The following is a 15647-nucleotide window of genomic DNA, read 5'->3' as shown; positions in this document are numbered from 1 at the left end:
CCGTCTCCGGTGAACTATTTTGATAGTTTTCCAAGTGTACTCCCTTTTCCTAGGCTGGTTTCCTGAAATCCATCCTTACCACCAATCCATTGATTCCTCTATTTCCTTGAAAAAGATAAAATATGGAGCTAAGAGGATGATTATCCATTTGGGAAGGTACCAAGTGCCACTGAATTGTTTAGTTTGAAATGGCTAATTTTATGCTATGTTAATTTCACCTCAATTATTTAAAAAAAGAGAAGCTATTTCTCCACTGCATGTAATTTAGGAAGTTGGGACTCTGCNTCATCACTGAACTTGTTCCATCCTCTTCCAGCTGAAATCAGCCTCGTTCGGGCATGTTACTTCTCCCCTATGACTCAGCATTTCCTTTCCCACTTCTACTCTACTCCTGGAAGAAGTCGGCTGTGTTTGCCATACTTGGGACTGTACTTTCTCACCCTCCGTGTATACGCAGCTCATTGGGATCCAGTTTCTAACCCACTGTAATTGCTCTTTCCAAGACTGTGAATGATTCCTTCCTGATGGCTGAAATCAACCTTGTTGACATCCTTCATAGCCTTTGGCCCACTCTCCCACCTTTCTTTCTGTGATACCATATTCTCCCCCTTATCCACCAAATCTTTTTTTTTAAGATTTTATTTTTAAGTAATCTCTACACCCAGTGTGGGGCTCGAACCCACAATCCTGAGATCAAGAGTTGCATGCTTCAACTGAACCAGCCAGGTGCCCCCCCAACCAAATCTTGTTGATGTTTCCTCAGTTGTCTTTATGGGCTTCTTTTCCTTTGCCTGTCTCTTTAAATGCTGCTGTTCCTCTTATTTTTAATCTAATCCCTTCTTATTTTTCCTTCTTATTTCCCTTCTTATTTTTCCTGCTCACTGGGCAGTTATTACCAGAATTGTAAATACCTTCCTTATGCTGATGTCTCCCTACTAGATTATATTATTATAATAATTTGCTATTATAAATAAATAACAATATGTAGTAAATAATAATTGGTATCTGTTGCTTCAGCCCAGATCTCTTGAGTTTCATACATATATTTTTATGTCTACTGGAATACCTACTTGGAAAATCCAAAAACATCTCACATTCAGGATGTCTGAATCAAGCTCTTTGACCCTCCCACTCCCACCACTGTACCGTGTGCATCCCCCCACATCCAGTTTTGCATATCTCCAAGAACGGCCTCTCCATATGCCTGCTGCCCATACCAAAAATCTGGTTGCCGTCTTCAGCTTCTTGCTTTCCCTTCCTGTGCTGTCAGTCACTAAGAGCTGGCAATTTGCTCTCCTCAATTGCTCTTGTCTGTTTCTTTCCATCTCTGCTGCCAACTCAGGCTGCCTTAGTCTCATGGAATGCAATGCAGCCATTGAAGGGCTTTTAGCTTGGGAAAGATGAGATCACTTCTGCATTTAAGATACCACTCAGGGGCGAATGGGTGGTTCAGTCAGTGAAGCATCTGCCTTCAGCTGAGGTCATGATCCCGGGGTCCTGGGATCAAGCCCCATGGTGGGCTCCCTGCTCAGCAGGGGAGTCTGCTTCTCCCTCTCTTTCTGCCCCTCCCCCTGCTTATGTTCTCTCTCTCCCAAATAAATACATACATAAAATCTTTAAAAAAAGAAAAGAAACCACTCAGGTTTGTGATGTGAAGAACAGACTGAAAAGGGACAACACTGGGACAAGGAGTTATAAAGCTATTCTCATCTTTTAATCTTATCTAAGGTTTCCAAGAAGAAGAATCTGGAAGGACATACATATCTGTTGGGCAAATGAGAAGCCCGATTGCACAGAATAAGAGCTCAGGTCATTCTCTGCTTCTGTGCTTTCCTCCAATCCTGGAGAAGGCCATGCCTTCTGAACAGACCAGCCTGCTCACCTGTGTCCTTCATCTGCCCAATTCCTTCAGATCCCCAGGGGACTTGTGTGTCCTCCTCTTCAGCCTTCTGCACAGGCTTAGCTGGCATCAGCACTTCCTGGTGAGGGGAATGCCCTCTCAGCCATGTATTCGTTCTTTTTAATGCTCCATTTCTTTTTCCTTTCTCATCCCAGCTCCTCAAACGTGTAGTGAGTCCTTCGCCGTTCACTTCCCACTTTCAGCAGGTTGCTGTACTCCAGTAAAGGTTACCGTGGATCTCCAAGTGACCCAATCCAAGGGGTTCCTTTAGTCTTCGCTGTATCTTTACTGTGTCAGTTTTTGTTGGACACTCTCTCCTGCAGGACTGTCCTACCTTGACATTTATGGCGTCACATAGTACAGTTCTCTTATCATCTTCCTTGTTAATCTCTTTATGAGTTCTTCCATCCGCTGGTTAAGTATTTCTCAAGGTTGAACCCGCAGCCTTCTTATCTTCATCCCTGCAGTCTCCCTGGTCCATTTTATCCACTCCCGTCATTTCCGTTTTCATCTGTAGTCTGGTGATGCCCAAACAGGATCTCTAGCCTTGGCTAGATTATCAGGGTTCAGACTCTTCTCTCCAATTGTTCTGCTCCCTGCAGGTCAGCTACTTTATATGTCTCCAGACACCTCGAAATGAGTATATCTGCCTTCTCAGCCCCTGCACCACACTGCCTTCTACCCCTGCTCTCTGTCCCCAATTTCAGGATGACCCCACCATCCATTCTGTTGCCCGAAACAACTGAGCTTCTCACTGCCCTTCCCCTTCCCTTCAGCACCTATTATTGCTTTTTGGGGGGTCTTTTCCGTCTCCGGTGAACTATTTTGATAGTTTTCCAAGTGTACTCCCTTTTCCTAGGCTGGTTTCCTGAAATCCATCCTTACCACCAATCCATTGATTCCTCTATTTCCTTGAAAAAGATAAAATATGGAGCTAAGAGGATGATTATCCATTTGGGAAGGTACCAAGTGCCACTGAATTGTTTAGTTTGAAATGGCTAATTTTATGCTATGTTAATTTCACCTCAATTATTTAAAAAAAGAGAAGCTATTTCTCCACTGCATGTAATTTAGGAAGTTGGGACTCTGCGTCCTACCCTCTCATCTTCGGCCTCATCCTAAAGCAGAACATTCTCCTCTGCAAAGGATAAATATTATTTATCACATAGACGCCATTCTTTTTCACCATGCTTGCTTAAGGCATCAAATTAGAGTTCCTTGAGGACAGAAATGGACTTATTCGTCCCCATCCCCAGGCCTAGCACACAGCCAACATTTTGTTCTCTTTACAAAAGATGTGGTATGCCTTCGGAATAGAGTTGCAGTGTAAGATCGTTGACTTCACTAGTTAACCTTTGATACTTCGGAGAGTTTTGTCCCAGTGACCTGTGTATGCGGTATAGTCCGAATGGTTACTTCAACCTAATCTTGTATTTTTACCTTGTATGTTACCTTGTATATTACCTTGTAGTAGCATGGAGCAAGCAGATGGAGTGCGGCAGCCATCTGCAACCATCTGCTGAAAGAAACTGCCAAATGTCTGTGCTAGCACACTAGTTAGTTCATGGGCTACAGCTTATTTTAGAGAATTTGGCTGTAAGCTTATTAACAAGTCAAATGGAAAGGTGAGATGCTCTCCTAGAGAGCCTATTCTTTTTGAATTTCCAGTCTTTGACGTTGTCGAAATAGGATCATTTATCTACTTGAGTTATGTTGAGAAATAAATTATGTCAATCTAAATGAGGAAGAAAACGTCGTAACTAGTTTGGAACTAGTCCTAGCACTTTGAGTGAATAGAGTTCTGGCTTCTTTTCTTCAGAGATATATCCCTGCTTTCCCTTTCCTTCTAGCTTTCCAAGGAATCCCTTCAATCCGCCGATGTCCTCCGAGAGGAAGTTTGTGAGATTTTGGATGAAATGAGCCACAAACTGCGTCTGGGAGCCATCCGGTTTTTTGCCTTTGCCCTGAGCAAAATATTTAAACAAATTTTCTCAAAAGTGTGTGTAAATGAAGAAGGTATTCAAAAAGTGAGTATTGCTTGTTTAAAAACAACCTCTTCTACCCCTTAACGATTTCATCAACTCCAGGACCTCTCACTTTGTACTAAATGAGCAGGCCCTCGTCAGCAGGCTTCCAGGCTGGGCAGAAAAGGCTTTGCTTCTCTGGGGGGGTGATATTTTTTACTTTCAGACCTACAGACTTCAGACTAACTCACTTATTCAGGTAAGATTTACAGACTAACCTCACGTCAGATGTCCGCCATGCTACAGAAACAATACCAAGAATTTCTGTGTATGATCCACCTGGTTCCCCTTACAACATTTTCTTTATCCTCCCCTCAATACTCTGCTGTGTTTTTCCCATAAACAAGGACATTCCCTTATGGTGCAGTTATCAAAATAAGCAAATTGACATTGATACAACACTAATACACAGTAATAGAGACCTCAGTCATATTTCATCGATCACCTCAGTTATATCTTGTATAGCAAAAGAAATCCTACGTCATGTGTTATGTTCAGCTTCCGTATCTCTTCCAACTCTTTTAATTTAGAACAATTCCTTAGTCTTTGTGTTTCATACTAGTTTTTGAAAAAAACCAGAACAGTTATTTTATAGCATGTCTTGATTTGGATTTGAGTGATGTTGGCTCAGGATTAGACTCAGGTTGTAGGGCTTGAGCAGGATGCAACATTGTATCCTTCTCAGTGCAACAGATCAAGGAGCACATGGTGGCTGTCTGTCCCCTTACTGGTGGTGTTCACTTTTATCATCTGGTATCAGCTGCATCTCTCCACTGTAAAGTTACCCTATTTCCCTTGGTAATAAGTATCATGTGGAGAGATGCTCTAAGAATGGTTCAGGGTCCTGATTTCCAGCATGGTCTCCTCCACAAGTGTTCACATTGACTGATGATTTTTGCCTGAACCAGTTATTACTCTAATGATTGCCAAATGGTGATTTTTCTAATTCCATCACTCAGGAGTGATTTAACAGGCGTGTTATAGTCTGCTTTCTTCTGGAAGGAAGAGCTTTTCCTATTTTTATTCAATTATGATTTTTACTATTGTTTTTCTTCTTACTAAGAAGCTCTTACATCCATTGGCCTTCTTGTACATGTCTTTTAATATTTTATTCGGTCATTTACTTTACTTTCATGTATATCTTCTTTTTTCCTCCAATGACTATTCTCTAGTTTGTTAAGTTACTCTCTGGCTCTCTCTCAAAGAATGTTTGGGGCGCGTGGGTGGCTCCATCAGTTGAGCATCCAACTCTTGGTTTCGACTGGGGTCATGATCTCATGATCATGAGATCAAGCCCTGCATCTGGCTGCACACTCAGCAGGGAGTCTGCTTGAGATTCTCTCCCTCTGCCCCTCCCCCTCCACGTGCTCATGCGCTCTCTCTCTCAAAGAAATAAATAAATCTTGGGGTGCCTGGGTAGCTCAGTTGGTTAAGCATCTACCTTCGGCTCAGGTCATGATCCCAGGGTCCTGGGATCGAGTCCCATGTCGGGTTCCCTGCTCAGCGTGGAGCCTGCTTCTCCCTCTGCCTCTGCCTGCTGCTCTGCCTGCTTGTGCTCTCTCTCTTTCTTCTTCTCTCTCTGTCAAATAAATAAATAAAATCTTAAAAAAAAAAAGGAAGAAATCTTAAAAAAAAATGTTTGATATAGCCATCCAGACAATATTGACTGGCCATGTCTTCTTAACTGATCATACATTATCTTGCCTTGGTAAATTATATTTAGATTTCAAAAAAACAGATAACACATTGATCCTGGTGAATATTTTTGAGGCTGATAGCCTACAGAATATATCTGGAAGCTCAAATTCCTTCTAACTGAGGGCACCCATTCTTCCTGGTGGAAAGTCCAGTGTATAAATATAGAAATACCATACCTCTCATTTGTCCTACTAATTCAGATTTGTTTTTATTAATCTACCTGAAAGACACTTTGTTCTCCCTTACTGCACACAACCATCTAGCACATTGGTTAACAGCCTACTTTTTAATTCAGACTCACTTCGGTTCCATTCGCAGCTTGGCCATTGATCAGATGCGTGACCGTGTTGCAAATGAGGAACCTAATGTTTAGGCCTTATTTACAAATATGTCATATTAAACAATGCATGGAAAATGTTTAGTATGTAAAATGTTGAATATGGTGCCCACCTAATATGTTAGGGATCATCCCTATTATTATTATGATCTATGAAATTTACATTTTTAATGTTCTTGCATTGTGTGAGGTTATTTAACCAGAACTCTGAAATAAGTTTTCTGTATGTAGTAGGGGAGGCAGGAAGACATTATTAACCTTAGTATTCCCTCTGTACATATACCCATTCTTCCGTTTTCTGATGTGCCATGTGATTTTAATAATTGGAAAACTGAAAGTATTCAAACTGTGACATTTATTTTAAAGCTACAGCGAGCCATCCAGGAGCACCCAGTTGTCCTGCTGCCCAGTCATCGAAGTTACATTGACTTTCTGATGCTGTCTTTTCTCTTATACAACTATGATCTACCGGTACCAGTCATAGCCGCAGGAATGGGTATGTATTGTTCTTCTCCTCTTTTGTTTTGATTATGAAAATGAAAATATCCATTGAAATGATTTTTAACAGTGACTGAGGTACTTGAAAATGAGGATGCAAATCCCCTCTCCCTTTTACCATTGACCCTGGTGTTCGATAGTCAGGATTAGGTCTCTCCGTGCTGTGCCTCAGTACAGACGGAAACAAGGATATGTGCACGTGGGGGTTTGGTTTAGGCTTGAAAAATGAGATACTGCCTATATGTATGACCTGCCTTTGCTTTTCTTAATTGATAATTTATCAGTGTTTATCTCTAAGGTCAGTAAATAGATACAACTTTTTTTTCTTTTATGTATTTTTAATTATGGTAAAATACAGAAAGCATAAAATTTACTGCCGCAACCACCTTCAAGCATATAGTTCAGTGGTGTTAAGTACATTCACGTCGTTGTGCATCCCTCACCGCCTGCCATCCACAGAACACCACCTACTTTTCATCTTGCAGACCTGAAATTCTGTCCCCATTCAACACTAACTCCTCACCCTACTCTCCCCCCGGCCACTGGCCACCAGCATTCTACTTTCTGTCTCTAGGAATTTGGCTCCTCTAGATACCTCGTACGAGTGGAATCCTACAGGATTTGTCCTTTAGTGACTGGTTTCCTTCACTCAGCATCATGTCCTCAAGGTCCATTCATGTTGCACCATGTTTCAGAATTTTCTTCCTATTCCTAAAGGCTGAGTCCTGTTTGGTCGGACGTGTAGAGCACACGTCGTTTATCCCTTGTTCTGTCCGTGGACGCTTGGCTTGCTTGGCTATTATGAATAATGCTGCTATGAACATAGGTGTGCAAATACCTGTCTGAGTCTCTGCTTTAAATTCTTCCAGGTATACACCCAGAAGTAGAATTGCTGGGTTGTATGCTAATTTTATTTTTAATTTTTTTGAGGACCACTGTATTGTCTTCCCTAGCGGCTGTGCCATTTCACTTCCCACCAGCGTAGTACACGAGGGTCTGGTTTCTCTGCACCCAACACTTATTTTCTTGTGGTTTTGTTTTTGTTCTTTTTTAATAGTGGCCATCCTGATGGTAGGGTGTGGTATCTCAGTGTGATTTTGATTTGCATTTCTCTGATGACTAGCAATATTGATCATCTTCTCATGTACTTGTGGCCATTTCTGTATCTTTTTTGGGAAAATATCTATTCAAGTCCTTTGCCCATTTTTGAATTGGGTTGTTTTTTTGTTGTTGTTTTTCTTGAGTTGTAGGGGTTCTTTATATATTCTGGATAATAACCCCTTATCAGATACATGATCTGCAAATATTTTTTCCCTTCTCCCATTAAATTTCTCCCAAAGTTGACTTTGCACTCTATCAATGGATCCTTTGATGCACAGATCTTTTAATTGTAATGTAGCCCAATTTCTTTGTCAGTTTCTTACTTTTTTTTTTTTTAAGATTTTATTTTTATTTATTTGACAGAGAGAGAGACAGCCAGTAAGAGAGGGAACACAAGCAGGGGGAGTGGGAGAGGAAGAAGCAGGCTCCCAACAGAGTAGGGAGCCCGACACGGCGCTCGATCCCAGGACCCTGGGATCACACCCTGAGCTGAAGGCAGACGCTTAACGACTGAGCCACCCAGGCACCCCTGTCAGTTTCTTTTGTTCTCTGTGCTTTCGGTGTCCTGTCCAAGAAATCGTTGCCAAATTTAATGTCATGAAGTTTTACCTCTATGTTTTCTTCTAAGAATTTTATAGTTTTAGGCCTTATGTGTAGGCCTTTGATCCATTTCGAGTTAATTTTGTATACAGTGTAAGATCAAGGCCCAACTTCATGTCTAACATTACAATACTCAGCAGGGTAGATATACTGTAATTGGTAGTTTTGTGGTTGCATATATTCTCCTATTGGTGCTTTTATTTCTGTAGGACTGATTCCAAAAAGCAGGATTGCTAAGGCAAATTATTGTTTATCTTCCCCCTTTGGAGGGGGCTGAAAAAGTTGGGATTCAGGCATACACCTTGGTTAATAAATGCAGTAAACAGTAAGGTAAAAATTGCCAGGGACTTAAGTACTTTAAAAACAGCTTCATCTGTACAGACGCGTAAGGAAGTTCTTTGAAAATTAAGGAAAATGGGGGAAAAGGAGGGTTTTAAAACCCCTGGTAGAATAAAGCATCCCACACTTGCTTTATTTAATCTGTGCCACTAAAAGAAGGCTGATACTTTTACCTCATGGGTGAAAAAGAAAGGTGAGAGTTGGGCTGGCCAGCTGTCCAGCATGGAAGACACATGCTGGTCTGTCGTCAAGCAGCAGCACTCCTAAAGAACTCGGCATGGTGTTGTGACAGAGCTTGTCACCTTGCCTGCTGTGGCCCGTCTGTTGCCGGCCAGTTGTAAATGCGGAGGTGCATGGGGGCGCACGTGGTAGCCGCCCGGTGGGCCTGCCCACACTGTCCTTTCTCTCCCGTAATTCTATTAGATGTCCCTTCTTAGGGGGTTTCAGCTCGGGAAGTATGATTAGTAGTATCATAACGGTGTCTTCCATATGTGCAAACTTTCTTAACAGAATGTGAGGTTAGGTATTTATAGAATTTTCAAGATCCGCAAATAAAGATGAACCCCTTCTTTATTTATTGTTTAGACTTCCTGGGCATGAAGATGGTCGGGGAGCTGCTGCGGATGTCGGGTGCCTTTTTCATGCGGCGCACCTTTGGTGGCGATAAACTCTACTGGGCCGTGTTCTCTGAATACGTGAAGACCATGTTGCGGGTAAAGGCAGATAATTTCTGAGCACTTTCAAGCTGCGTTTCCTCTCCACTCGAGCTTGAGCTTGCCGTAGGATCTTAAATTCTTCACTCCCGAATGGCCCGCTTGGCTGCTTGTTCCCCTGAAGGAATGTGCATGACCTCCATGGTCCTCTTACCCTGTGCGACCCTCTTGCTTGAGTGCGCTGCACGTGGTGTTTGCTCAGAAGGCCGGTGGGGGTGGGGGAGCAGCTTGGGGAGAGGAATCAAAAGAAACATTTCTCACTTTGAGAGTAGGCAATGGGTTTTGTGTTTGTTTTGTTTTGTTTGTGTTTTCTCTTTAAAGAATGGTTATGCTCCTGTTGAATTTTTCCTCGAAGGGACAAGAAGTCGCTCTTCCAAGACATTGACTCCGAAATTTGGTAGGTCCTTTAGAGACTGAAAGAAGAATACAAACCCAGAAAGTGTGGTGCCATCATAGCTGCTAAATACAGCTTGACACTTTTTTTTTTTTGCAAGATATTTTTTCTTTATAAGTGTAACTGTTTCTTTAAGTTGTAACTGTATATTTACGGGCTTAGGATATAGTGTACACTTCAGGATCTTCCTGTTTTGTATCCGTGTTTGCTCCACATGTCACTACATACAGAAAACCATTTCTTCCTGTTGACAGGTCTTCTGAATATTGTGATGGAACCATTTTTTAAAAGAGAAGTTTTTGATACCTACCTTGTTCCAATTAGCATCAGTTACGATAAGATATTGGAAGAAACGCTTTACGTGTATGAGCTTCTAGGGGTTCCTAAGCCGAAAGAATCTACAACCGTACGTAAAGGATAACCAGACTCGCTTTTACTCAAATTTAGAGAAAATGCTGGTTTATACACCACCTTCTTTCTGAACTTACTCTTCTTTGTTTCATTTCCTCTGTTATTAGGGATTGCTGAAAGCCAGGAAGATTCTCTCTGAGAATTTTGGAAATATCCACGTATACTTTGGAGACCCTGTGTCACTTCGCTCTCTGGCAGCTGGGAGGATGAGTCAGAGCCCGTATAACTTGGTCCCAAGGTGCCAGACCTGTGTTTTCGTAATTGACATAGAAATGAGGATGAACATCCGGAAGTGTGGTCGTGATTCTTGAGTTGACTGACTCCTTCTAGGACTGAAAGGTTTTCTGAGATCACGTATCAGGGAAGCAGAAAGCTTCAGTTAAAGAATTCTGTTTGCAGGGCGCCTGGCTGGCTCAGTCAAATGGAGTGTGCGACTCTCGATCTCGGGGTTGTGAGTTTGAGCCCCAGCTGGGTGTGGAGATTACTTGACAGTTAAAAAAAATTTTTTTAAGAAGAGAATTGTTTGTCAAAACAGTTAGCTGCTCGATATATCACAATGTGATATATGTCAAATACACGGAGTCAGACAGTGCTGCTCNGAGCCCCAGCTGGGTGTGGAGATTACTTGACAGTTAAAAAAAATTTTTTTAAGAAGAGAATTGTTTGTCAAAGAAAACAGTTAGCTGCTCGATATATCACAATGTGATATATGTCAAATACGCGGAGTCAGACAGTGCTGCTTATTCTTCTCAGGGGAACCAGTACCCTCCTACCTGTGCTATGCACACCACCCTACCCATTCTGTGTTGGGGGGAACACTATTGGCAGGTCAGCCAAAGTATGTGGTGAGTATTATTTTTGATCCTAGAAGGGATTATATGATAATAATGAATGGGAGTGGGTCCCTGTCCTCAAGGTTACAGTTTTATTTTGTTTTGTTTTTTTAAGATTTTATTTATTTATGTATTTGAGAGAGAAAAAGAGAGTCTCGGAGGGCGGGGGCAAGAAGCAAAGGGAGAGGGACAAGCAGACTCCGCGCTGAGCACAGAGCCCAGTGCGGAGCTCGATCCCACGACACTGAGATCATGACCTGAGCTGAAACCAAGAGTCAGATGCTTAACCGACTGGGCCACCCAGGTGCCCCAAGAAGGTTGTAGTTTTATGGGCACAGAAATGTATTAGGTTCTTTCAGGACGCAGGTACAGATACGCACTTGGGGTTTTCTTAATTTGGAGAAATAGACCTGGGGAAGTAAGGGAGACAGAAACTCCCTGCTCAGCCAGGCCTCCCGGGACTACAGCGTCATTCAGAATGTACGTGTAGCACCAGCGGGCCCACGGCCGCCAGTGAGCGTCACTAGCAGCTTCAGCAGCTCTCAAGCAGATGTTGCTTTTTGCTGCCACGGGTTTTCCACCTCTAGTTCTCAGATCGGGCTAGCCGGTTGTTATTAGGATTGGCCCTAGCTTTCACGTGAAGCCCCCTTCCTGTGTGGTTGCTTTGGGTCCTGAGCGTACCCCTGCTATCGTCCAGCTCCAAACCGGTTCCTGGTACCATCCGAGTCCACGTTTGGTGATCCGTGCCTGAAGAATCTGTCAGGTGAGGATCGTGGCAGTACTTGGCAGGTGACCTTGAGCTGCTCCGAAGGGCAGTGTAGCAGCCGGGCAAACTGGATAGCCCATCCAGCACAGACGTGAGTGGTGACCACGTAACCTGGTAAGCGTGTTCTGGGAGACAGGTGCTCAAAGCACGGTGGACTCGGAGAGGACCGACTAGTTCCGGCTTCTTGGGCAGGCCTCCGTTTTCAGAGGCAGTGTTCTATTTCTAAAACAGCAGCATTTTTTTTGCCTGGAACCAGAAAGACTAGGACTCTGTCCACTTGAGTGTGTTTTGTCACCTCTCAAGAGTGTACCTTAGACAGATGGACAGGTTTCACTCAAAGTAAAGGTATATTCTGGCATTGTGACCTGAGAGAATTCACTTGGCAGAAAGTAAGAGAAACCTTCTCAGGGGTCTGTCTTCTCCCCCCCTTCACATTAGTGTGGGTAGCAGAGCTGTCATTTGTTCTTCTCTGTTCTTCCTTGTAGGTATATTCCTCAGAGACAGTCGGAGGATGTGCATGCCTTTGTCACTGAAGTTGCCTATAAAATGGAGCTTCTGCAGATTCAAAACCTGGTTCTGAGCCCCTGGGCCCTGACGGTTGCTGTCCTGCTTCAGAACCGGCCGTCCATGGACTTCGACGCTCTGGTGGAGAAGACTTTATGGCTCAAAGGCTTAACCCAGGCCTTCGGAGGCTTTCTCACTTGGCCCGGTACGTATGCAGGACTTGATGAGAGATTTATAGTGAACTACCTGCTGTTCACTCATGAGACCGCTTGAGTCTAGTTGGTGCTGGGAACGGCCAGGGACATGAAAGGAACAAGCCGCAGCCCTGTGCTGCAGCTTCTCCTGGCTCGTGGAAGGCAGGGTGCGTGATCGTGATGAGGGTCCAGTGAAGTAAACACAGAGAGCTATGGACGGGGCGCCTGGGGGGCTCAGTCGGTTAAGCATCTGCCTTCGGCTCAGGTCATGATCTCAGGGTCCTGGGATGGAGCCCCGCATGGGGTTCCCTGCTCAGCGGGGAGTCTGCCTCTCCCTCACCCTCTGCTTATGTGTGTGCTCTTTCTCCCTCTCTCTCTCTTTCAAATAAATAAAATCTTTAAAAAAAAAAAAAAAGAGCTATGGACAGACCACAGAGGGTTGCTGAGAGTACTGTGTAGGGAACGGCCCCTGCTCAGGAAGGTTTCATAGAAGTGACTTTTGATGTCAAGTTCCATCTTGATGGAAAGGTAGGAGCCGTTCAGGAAGATGAGTGGGCGAAGGATTGCTAACGTAGGAGCAGATTTTAAGCAGGGAAGCATGACTGAAAACAACCACAGAAAACAGCCCATGTCAGTTTTAAAGATGGGCCAGAGTTGGGGGAGGGTACCGGAGGCAGGGAGATGGGCCAGAAGGCTGCTCAGCCTCAGTGAGAAGGGCAGGAGCCTGGACAGGAGGCCGTGGCAGAGCCAGGGAGGAGCTACGAGATGTTTAGGCAGAGCTGCTAGAGGAAGGGGCCATCGAACTGGATGGTGGTCATCAATAGGGAAATGAAGATGAATCAGACACGTGTCCCAGTATTTTCACAGTCTCGTGGGAGGCGAAGGACATGTTGAGTGTGATTTAGGTGGAAAATCCTGAGAAGAGAATAGTTACAGTGCTAACTCCTGTTGGCCCAGGAGCATGTAAAAACACAGGCACCTCTTTCTACGCGTTTTGCTTTTCCATGGTGGGATAAACAGGTGGCCAGTTCACAGCTAAGAGTCTCTGTTCGGCAATTAAAATAACTCCAGTGATCCTGGGGAGAGAGAGCCTGTTGGTATCTAAGTAACAGAATCGTGGAGAGTGATTCAGTACTTTTCCAAATCCAGTTCCTTTTTTCTTCTTTACTTGGCTTATCCCATACTTCCAAGCGTTCTCATAGCTAGAGCTCTTTACAGTAAATGTGTCTTCGTGCCATATCATGTTTTGTTATGTATATGACATGTATCACAGATTATATCATGATCTTAAGCAAGCTCACAAGGCATGTGAGCCCAGAAGGAAAGCCACACCCCTCAGTCGCCCCCTCGCGGAATTATTGGCACCACTCGTTGCCCACGTGGAGCAGTGCACCTGGTTACTGGAGCCCGGCAGCCAGCGCTTGGGCCCAGGGTAGCAGTAACCCTTGTCAAGAATGTTAAATATCACCATGTCTTCATTATGCCTCTGTAGTTCTAACTCCTTGGCTATCTCCAGGCTAGTGTAGTGTCAGTGTAGTGAGTTACCAGGATCTGTCATGGGCCCAGTTGTTTAGTTTTCTCTGATGTGGGAAAACCAGAAAATATCCTCAGCATCCCTCTGTGCTCAGGGAAGCCTGGTGCTGGGGGAGCGCTTCTTGGGTCGCCCTTTGGTTCACCAGCAAAGTTGCAAAGCAATATTCTTGCAGTGTTGGAATTAATTGGTCTAAGCAAGGGGGGAGAGAGAGAGAGAGTGTGTGTATGTGTGTAAGTGAATGAAGTATGTTTTTATTTTAACAATAATTTTTTAATATGTTATGTCAGTCACCATACAGTACATCCTTAGTTTTTGATGTAGTGTTCCATGATTCATTAGTTGCGTATAACACCCAGTGCGCCATGCAATATGTGCCCTTAATACCCATCACTGGCCTATCCCAATCCCCCACCCCCCTCCCCTCTGAAGCCCTTGGTTTGTTTCCCAGAGTCCGTAGTCTTTCATGGTTTATCCCCCCTTCTGTTTGCCCCCCTTCATTCTTTCCTTCCTTCTCCTACCGATCTTCCTATTTCTTAAGTTCCATAAATGAGTGAAACCATATGATAATTGTCTTTCTCTGCTTGACTTATTTCACTTAGCGTAATCTCCTCCAGTCCGGTCCATGTTGCTGCAAATGTTGGATAATCGTTCTTTCTGATGGCTGAGTAATATTCCATTGTATATATGGACCACATCTTCTTAATCCAGTCATCTGTTGAAGGGCATCCCGGCTCCTTCCACAATTTAGCTATTGTGGACAATGCTGTGAAGCATGTTTTAATCATGAGCCTTCTTGTCTTGGTATTGTTAAATTCACATGTATATGATTTTCTTGTCCTGTAACTTGCTATTACAATACTTCAGATACACGTGGTTCCTGAGGAAGTGTTGGTTTTCAGAGTGGGAATTCATATATATTTCAGAAAGGCTGACAAATTAAGGGTAGATAAGAAAGTGCATTAAATGTCTTTAGAGAGACAGTTGATAGTACTTTTATAAAGTCTCTTTCACAGGGGCACCTGGCTGGCTCAGTTGGAAGAGCGTTATCTCAGGGTCATCAGTTTGAGCCCTACATTGGGCACAAAGATTACTTTAAAAAAAAACAGAAACAGTATATCTTCCCATAGGGCATCATTACTTCAGTTGGTAGAGCCCAGAGCTAGAACCTGGCACTCAAAAGGAAATCTGCCGGGTCACTAGCATTGCCGGACACCAGGCCTAAGATTCCCTGCAGAGACCCGTCTCATTTCTGTGCCACCTGCCTGAGTGAGTTGTCTCTGTATGTAGATAACGAACCTGCTGAGGAAGTCCTCCAGTCCAACATTCTTCTGCATTCCAACATCGCCAGCCTCGTCAAAGACCAGGTGGTTCTGAATATGGACTCTGGAGACTCCGAAGTGGTCAATGGACTTATTTTCCAGCATATCACCCTCCTCATGTGCTCAGCTTATAGGAACCAGTTGCTCAACATTTTCGTCCGTCCTTCCTTAGTAGCTATGGCGCTGCAGATGGCCCCCGGGTTCCGGAAAGGTAACTCACGGGAATGTGGTCTGGAATTTTGGAAGAGACTGGCCATTCAGTTCCGTATAGAGAGCAGCATTTGTTGCCTTACAATGCTCAGCCGCATGTGTGGAGCCCAGACAGCAGCAAAGAATGGGGCCTGTCCACTCTGAAGATGTTATGTTTGTGCCCCCAGTACATGGCCGTCTGCTTCAAGTTTGGGACTGGGAAGGGACCTAAGAAATTAACCTAAACCTCTCCTTTTATAAATAAGGAAAGGGAGGCCTAGGAAGTTACGTAA

The 15647-nt window shown here is 43.9% G+C and overlaps 1 protein-coding gene across 1 annotated transcript in view; it reads left to right on the top strand.

Moving 5' to 3' along the window:
* Window positions 1-15647, top strand: part of GNPAT (glyceronephosphate O-acyltransferase) — a 48429-nt gene that overhangs the window by 17563 nt on the left and 15219 nt on the right. Inside the window, exons 4-10 of the mRNA XM_034663572.1 lie at window positions 6326-6455; window positions 9083-9210; window positions 9532-9607; window positions 9859-10010; window positions 10123-10253; window positions 12100-12323; window positions 15134-15513. Of these exons, the coding sequence (XP_034519463.1) occupies window positions 6326-6455; window positions 9083-9210; window positions 9532-9607; window positions 9859-10010; window positions 10123-10253; window positions 12100-12323; window positions 15134-15513 (1221 nt within the window). The remainder of the gene's footprint in view (window positions 1-6325; window positions 6456-9082; window positions 9211-9531; window positions 9608-9858; window positions 10011-10122; window positions 10254-12099; window positions 12324-15133; window positions 15514-15647) is intronic.

The sequence above is a fragment of the Ailuropoda melanoleuca genome, chromosome 6 (assembly GCF_002007445.2).
Source record: "Ailuropoda melanoleuca isolate Jingjing chromosome 6, ASM200744v2, whole genome shotgun sequence".
In the NCBI taxonomy this organism is placed as follows: Eukaryota; Metazoa; Chordata; class Mammalia; order Carnivora; family Ursidae; genus Ailuropoda; species Ailuropoda melanoleuca.
This window is presented reverse-complemented; position numbering and strand designations above follow the sequence as displayed.